The following is a 7883-nucleotide window of genomic DNA, read 5'->3' on the forward strand; positions in this document are numbered from 1 at the left end:
TCTACCATCTGTCTAGAGGATTTCTGTCCCTGAGGCTGTCAATCTGACACTTTTAAGAGCACTAGCTTCTCTTTAAAAAGAGAAATGTGTGAGGGGCTGCCTTGAGCAACCCACATGGAAATCTAATCAGTCCAAACCCTCCCCGGCACAGATACACAATCACCACCTCACCGGGGAGTAAATGCTAGACTACACAAGAATTTAGTAGCTGACATTAAAACATCTAATTTATCCAGGAATAAAAAATTCTCCAGCTCAGTGTAGGCTACATTAAGACAGCAGAATTCATAGGAAAGTCTAATGGCTACTCACCTGTTAAAACTAAATGAAGATAAGCATCTATGGTCCACATGTCTCCCATTTCCAAGTTCATGCTGGAAAAAATTAGAGCCCACAGCAAGAATGAGTGGATTAAATAGATTCTGTTCTAGCTGAAGCTTCCTCTCCCTTTAGGACTTCTTGATGTTTTAAATTTGACTCCACAACTATCTAATGTGAGGTAGCCAGTGTATTATTTCCACGAGGGGCCAACTGGACCCAGATGAGGCAAGGCAGAGATCAGTTTCAGAATGATTAGAACAGACATTGATTAATTTTGAAATCATGCAGGAGCCTAATCAGAGCCACAACTAAAGCCATGGACCCATCAATACCTTGGGTGGGACCAAAATGGGGGCAGATGGGATATGGTACAAAAGAGGTTTTTTGCATGGAAAGCTCAGAGGCTTTTAGGTCTGTGCCCCACTGAACCATTACAGCATTTCAGCCCAGAGATGGCTGCATTTCAGTGGCAGATGATAGAGATGAACCATGGCTTTAAGTGCAAAACAAAGTCGTATGACCCACTACCTGCACTTCAGTAATTGACTGAGCTTTTGCAGATCAAGAGAGGTAGGAAAATACAAGGTAGAATTATCATTAACCTTTTGATTTCCATGAGGAAGATAGCACTGGGAGGGCACTTCCCAAGGCTGTCAAGTCTTGTTTGGCTCCCTTTTGGCACAGCACAGCAGCATTCTTCAAGGCCCTGGTGTCTCTCTGGGGTATCAATGGTAAACAGGGGCATTGTGCACTCCAGAGCAGCGCTGAGGGTTTGTTATTAAGAGTCCTTTACAGAGGTTCCTGAATTTCCTGGGAACCTTACAGACTGCTACAGTTCCAGAGCACCTGCCATCTCTCTCTCAGCTGCAAAGCATGGATTTGCTTGCCCCCTTCCCCGGTATAAATGAGAGTAATTGAGGGTCCTGCTTCCCATGAGCCATAGTGCTCAGTGGGAAGGGGAGACCCATGCATGCAAGTCACACTCCTGATTGTCACTATTGGCTAGGAACAGGGTTAATAATATAAAAGACTAGCTGATGCCAACTGGGAAGCCTCCTATACTGGGCGTACTTAAATGAGTGATTTGTACCCCAATGAACTCCTCTTGTACCAACTGAAGGTTACAAACCTTGACATCACTGTAAATAAGGTTTCACTTAGAATTTTCCATTTGATTCCCAAGGCAGATCTGGCATAGCCAAGTGAGCTTCTTTCTCCAACACATTCCCTGCAGATCCTACAGGCTAGACTGGCTGACTTTGAGCTTTGCCCTGAGAAAACTTCCTGCTACTGTCCATAACACACCTGCCTGAGATAATTGAGGTAGGAATGTCTATAGCTGAACTAAGGGGTTAGACTAGACTTCCTGAGATCCCTTCCAGCCCTGCATTTCTAGGATTCCATGCAGCTCAATGAGAGGCAGGTGCAAGAATCACTGCCAAACCTAATTGTTCCTGACCAGCAGCAATTTATAGCTCATGTCATACATTTGTTGAGAGACAGCACTTTATGAATTTCATCCTGCTGGGGGGCAATTGGTTGAGAAGCTTATATTAGGGAGGCAGTCAGCTGTCACAGTGATAGAAACAGTGCAGATCAGATAGAAATACACCTTTTAATTTCAGCAGCACTACATTAATTTACATCTGCTGAGGATTTGGCCCATGAACTATAGCCTTCTGGTGTAAGAATGTGTCTGACAATAGCCAAGATCCTCATCCAAATATCTACTACTAGCTGGGTTTATTTCAGCAAAGGTTTTAAAGCAATGCAGAAGTACATTGATTAGCCGTTACTAGTGCAAGCTGAGGTTTGTGAAATTATTTCTGTAAAGGAGTTTGCTCCTGGTTCTGAAAAAGAAGCAGCTCCCTTCAAGTGGCATTTTGCTTAATCTCAGGTCCAGACACCTCACTGCATTGCACCGCATAAAAATAACTCACCCCTGTGCAAAGTGCTAACCAGATCATAATGCATCATTCATTTATATAGATACCACCTTCCTATCATAGACAGAAATGTCCTTTGGGCATTATTGGTCATTGCTTCCTATTCAGTGCTAGTACTTCAGAGTATGATATAGGAGGAAAATTGCCAATTGATCTGGGAGGAGAGAGGCTCCATAGAACTAAAGCCATAGCTTTAACTGCACATGTGGTTAATGAGCATTCATTAGGGCTAACCCAGCAAGCCTCTCCCCTTCTGGGCACTCAGCAGGCTGCTCTGTTTGGGCTTCATGCACTAGGTCCACACATTCTTAGCTTCCATTAGTCCCAATAGTCACCACTACAGCTCTTTCCTTGGTGACTTTCCAGGTATAACTTCTCTGCCAGCGACTTCTTCATATAATGGGACCCCACAACCCAGCTGCCCCAGGATCAATGCCAACTCCCAGTCCCTCCACTAGACTCAGGACACCTTGGCCCAGAGCTCTATCCTTGCAGGTACTCCCCATTTACAGGTTCTCTCTTCAAGGACACACAGCAGCTGTGCCCTATAGCAAACACAAACTTTGTAAGGGTGACCCAGACTCACTCAAGAAACATTAAGATCAAAACAAAAACAATACAAACACTCATTTTCCTCATCACTATAGACCATTCTCTGAGCACAGGCTTGAGTTCTCCAAGAAGTCAAGGACTGTACTTCAGAGAAACTACCTGCAGGCAGCACAAAGAGCCCTATGCCAATACTCTCCCATCCTAAACTTCTTCTACAATAGCTAAAGAAAGCCCCTTTCTCTTATAACCTCAGTCAATCTCCTGTGCCAGGCAGGGTGTTCTCCCAATAAGTCTCATCATGCCCATCTGGTGATAACATTCTTCCACCAGGTGATCTGATGCTTAATTACCTTTCCCTGGATTTCAGACTTGAAAGACCAATTTACCCTGAGCAACAGCTTTTCCTTTATTCACTAAGTTCTTTGTGAATGGTTAATCCTCAAAAGTTCAGTGACCCTCTCCATTAGTGACCAAGTGCAATTCTACTGTTTTTACTCAGCAAGGAAGCAAAAAGCAGAGAAGGCAAACAAGCCTGCCCTTCCGCACTACTGGAAATGGAGTTGGACAACACAGGGAAGTGCCCCCCAGTCACTAAATCCATAGCTTGTGCACACATAGCTTATGCCCTATGGTGGCAGTATAGCTCAGGGCTAAAAAGAGACAACTGGTTTAATGCGGCTTTGATTGGTCGGGGATATGGTTCATATCAAAATAGATGCAGTCATCTACATGTAAGGCTTAAATAGCAATTAACTGGAATTAGCCATGATTATTCCCAGGCAAAGTATGAATTTGCATAATTCACAGGTACAAAGGGCTGGTCTATCTAGAAGGTCTGAGGTTTGCTGCAAGATAAAACACTCCAGTCAGAATTGAGCCAGCTGTCTGTTTTTAGCCCAGGTGTTTTGCCAAAGCCTTCTCCTGGGCATTTGGTTTGTGGACTAAGTGACTAAATCCTCTTCTCCTCCCTGCATAACTCTTGGATTCAATTACACGTTGAATCACTAACCTGAAATAAAGACTGAGGGGATTTCTCTCTACATTTCCTAGAAACAATTACTTTATACTTGTCTGAAGCTATTTGCCCCTGTCAGGTGAGTATCATAAGTTTGGTGGCACTCTACCTGCTCTGTGTGTAAGGGGGAGCAAGAATGACAAAAGACTACACCTCTAGAGCACACTGAGCATGACATAACATCAACTACTTCTGTTTTGTGCTATTTCTTGCTTAGCTTTCTCAGTTCCCATCAGCAGCTGACAGGAACACTTTTAGATCAAAGTGTAACATTGTTACTCATCTGTGCCAAGATTTGTCCCCACACCATGATGCAGTTCACACTAAGCTTAGCATGTGCTCATTAAGTTGGCCTGCCACTCACATCACGTGATTCTTATTAATTGGCAAGGTAACACCTGGCCTCTATCCTTGTTTGAACACAGGTTATTGTTCAGTGCACGTATGTTATGTTAGTGCAGACAAAAAGTTTGTGTATGTGCATTCATACTGTACTGGCTTGTTGGATTCCCAAGTGCAATCCCTAGCTGCTTTGTATCACATGTGCACTGAATGCTTTAGTAGGTCTGTGCATTACTTTGATTTGGAGCCATGTTGATTAGCAGCCATTCCTGGTTTTAAATGCTGGTATGCCATCATGACTGGGGCCTCTGCAGCCAAATGCATCTGGAATTGGCATTGTGTTATTATAGCTACCATTACTACACTGTACTTTGTCTCATCCACCTTCCTGGAGCTATGCAGTACATAACGGCACCATTGGTGGGTAGGTCTGGGCTTCAGTCTGCCAGTGGCTGCAGAATTCCCCTATCCCACTATCCTGCCACGCCTTTCATTAAATAACTTGGAGAGGTTGCCTTATCCCAGAAAGGAGGTGATGGCATGGACTTAGAGCCAGGTGCATACTGCCTTTTCCTCATCTATGTCCCCACTAACCACTTCCAGGGCCCCAGCCTTTCTATCCATAAGGTCTCTCCTTGCCTAGCTAATAGTCCTAGTTCTATCTCTACAGAGTCTCAAACCCAGAGCCCTTGGTTTACCCTCTGGGCTAGGCCTGGGGGCTCCTTACCTTTACCACTCTGGCAGATCCTAGGTCCAAAAGCAGGTACTCACCACCCTTTTTAGGGTCAATTACTACAGTCTCATGCCAGCACTCTGCTATACAGCCTCCACATCTCCCCTCATAGCCGCACAAATTCCACCGGTTGTTATCAACAGAGATTTTTAACACACTGTCCTACCACTCTGGGCTGCCAGCAAAGTCCCAAACATAAAAACTTCATCCACTCCTTGGCTGACCTAATCTCCCAAGTCAACTAAGCCTTTCCTCTCCCACAGTTGGAAGCCAGGGACCAGCTTTTGTCTCTGGGCCCTTGCCCTCTTCCGGTCACCTGACCCTGCCCAGTCAAGCTCACACAGGGAGTCCTCTTTACCAGTATGCCGTCTCCAGGAGGGGATGGGTCTGCAGCTTGTCCCTAGCTTCATCTCTTCATCCCTTCTGTCTCTAAAGGGCCTCACCTCAAAGGGACTTAGCTCTACAGCTTTTTCCCATGGTTTACCCTCAGTAACAGGGGTGAAATCCTCTGTTACAAGGTATACTGGATCTCCTCACCTCTTGGGAAAGGCAAAGGTACAAAAAAGCCAGGAGAGAGTAAAAACCATTGTTTACTTAGACAAAGTCACTGCTCATAGGAGAGTGGGGTGAGGTGACACCCAGGACAGTGGCTCCAGTGAAAAACAAAACCTACAGCAGTACGGCTCACATCATCTGTCCATATTAGAATGAGCAGGACAGGAATTAGTCCTGGGAAGCCATTACTGGGCCATATTTATGGCAGACAGCACTGAGTCGCTTGGCGCTGGTAAGAATTTGGATGAGAAGAGGTCTTCTTGCCTGTCAGCTGGGATCTCTTCCCAATGCTGGCTGACTGAGAGGAGGCTGGTCTGGATGCCTGGCCCAGACAGTCCAGAGGAGGGGATCTCTGCTAATAAGTCAAACCTATTGTGTTACAGTACTATTTATTACAAGCAAGAAGAATGAAACACTACCATATTTATCCAACATATGGTTTCTTTTGGAGCCTCCTCGACACCACCATCGTGGGCAGATGTGTGATAGTGGCCGGGAGCAGGAGCTAGTTCTACAACAGCTCGTTCCTGTGAGATGTCTTCACTTCTGTCACCACAGAGCAGCCTTTCCTTCCCCAGCTGACACCCACAACTTCCCTCCTCCCCCTGCCTTCTGAACCTGATGACTGGACTGGGAGTTAAAAGTTCTCTTTCCACCGCTCACAAACCCTCTTTGCTCTTTCTATTGTTTAATCCAGGTTTTTCTTGATGACCCACCATCCATGTGCTCATTAAAGGGAACACATGCTGCCTGCCCCACCCCTGTTGGCTCACCAGGTTCAAATAATAACACTGTATAATGAAAGTGAGTTTCTTACGTCATCTAACAAGTAAGTGCTATTTAAATTACTGTGTCTTAAGGTTTGATCAATGTCCTAGTTGAGGCTCTAGGTTTCACAGTACTGTATAGCAGTACAGCGAATACAGCATTTCATAACTCTATAAGGTATATTCATTATGGAATTAAATATATTCCACAGCATTTTATCACTATGTATTAGAAGATATTTCTCAGTGCTCTATCAAGGGATTTTTTTTTGTCTGGCCCATTCCTATAGCATTTAGCAGTAAATAAACTCCATTTAGGATGCACATAAAAATGCTTGGAAATAGTAGGGCTCCAATACGGCCAGAGTACATTGCTAAATTTAAAGATTTTGAACTATTGTTGTAAAATTCCACTGGTTTTTACCTCCCGGGGTCCCTTCCAACCCTAATTTTCTATGATTCTGTGAAATCAGTGCATCCTGTCAGCAGTGCCTTTTTGTACAGGGTGCACTGCCATGCTCAGGGGGTGCATGTGCACCTGCGTGCACACCCTACGCATTGCCCCTGCTCAATCCTCCCCACCTAGGGGTTTCCTGGCTTGGACTCTTCCACCAACGGAATGTGCTCCTCCTCCTCTATTGCTCCACATCTGTTCTCCAGGCAAACCGCTGCATGTGGGGATGACTTCTTCTTGCTGCCAGAAGATACTAGCTTCCAGCTTCCACCTTCCTGGGACTCCATGTCCTCTTCCTTTCCTAGCGTCACCTCTGGAAGTCCTTCCTCCACAGTGCTAGAGGTTTCATCCAGCATGGAACTGATAGAGTCCACAAGGCAGAGGATGCTTCGGAGCCTTCTTACCTCCTCCTGTTGCCTTCTCCATGAGGGACACCACCAGAATGCACCATTCACATTGCAAGCACTCCCCCACCTGGCTGACATTGGCAGGAATCTGCAAGCTGCAGTCTACACAGGACCTGGGTGGACACCTCACACGTGGAAGCAAAGGAAGAGCTGAAGTGGCAGCGGCTCTGGGATTGTGACATCATCCAGCCATGTCTCTGGGTCCTCTAATCTGCTGCCTCTCACTTCATGGCTTTCTTTCCAAGCACACCTTCCCTAGCAAACTCCTCTGTAGTTGGCCTGTTTGCTGTTCCTTGATCTGAAGGGTTGCCTTTTCCCTGCAACCTTTTCCTCTCGGCAAGCTTCCAGCGAAGGAAGGTGAGAGAGAGTTTCCAAGCAAACTCGCTCTGGTCTCTAGTTAAACAAGGGGCTTAAGTCTTGGTCTACCTGCTGGTTTTTAGCTGCTAAAATAAAACTATGTAGTTAGTCATTTCTAATTAAATATAAAATAAAGAATTTTGCCTTTCAGGCTCCCCTACAAAGAGAGGGGCAGCAAACTGAATAGTGAACTGCTTGCACCATGGACATACCTTGCCCGCTCTCCATCCCACAGGACAAATTCACACAAGTGTTAATGTTGACCGTGTCCCTTGTGAGTACTCTCCTGCAGGACTCAGAGAGGGAGGGTTCAACGGGTGGGGGTGTTGATGGTGGCACATTTCCATCTAGCTTATACTGCAGAAGTGCAGAGGCAGAGCCCCTTGGTGTAAATGGCTCCTCCCTCCTCTGCTCCCCGCAGCTGAACACATATC

The 7883-nt window shown here is 45.6% G+C and overlaps 1 protein-coding gene across 1 annotated transcript in view; it reads right to left on the minus strand.

Annotated features, from left to right (window-relative positions):
- WHRN (whirlin) overlaps positions 1 to 7041 on the minus strand; it is a 156124-nt gene extending 149083 nt beyond the window's left edge. The window contains exon 1 of the mRNA XM_019510287.1: positions 6848 to 7041. Coding sequence (XP_019365832.1) covers positions 6848 to 7041 — 194 coding nt within the window. The remainder of the gene's footprint in view (positions 1 to 6847) is intronic.
- Positions 7042 to 7883: the final 842 nt, after the last annotated feature.

Source organism: Gavialis gangeticus, unplaced genomic scaffold, assembly GCF_001723915.1.
Source record: "Gavialis gangeticus isolate Ggan-Ray unplaced genomic scaffold, GavGan_comp1, whole genome shotgun sequence".
NCBI classification, from domain to species: Eukaryota; Metazoa; Chordata; order Crocodylia; family Gavialidae; genus Gavialis; species Gavialis gangeticus.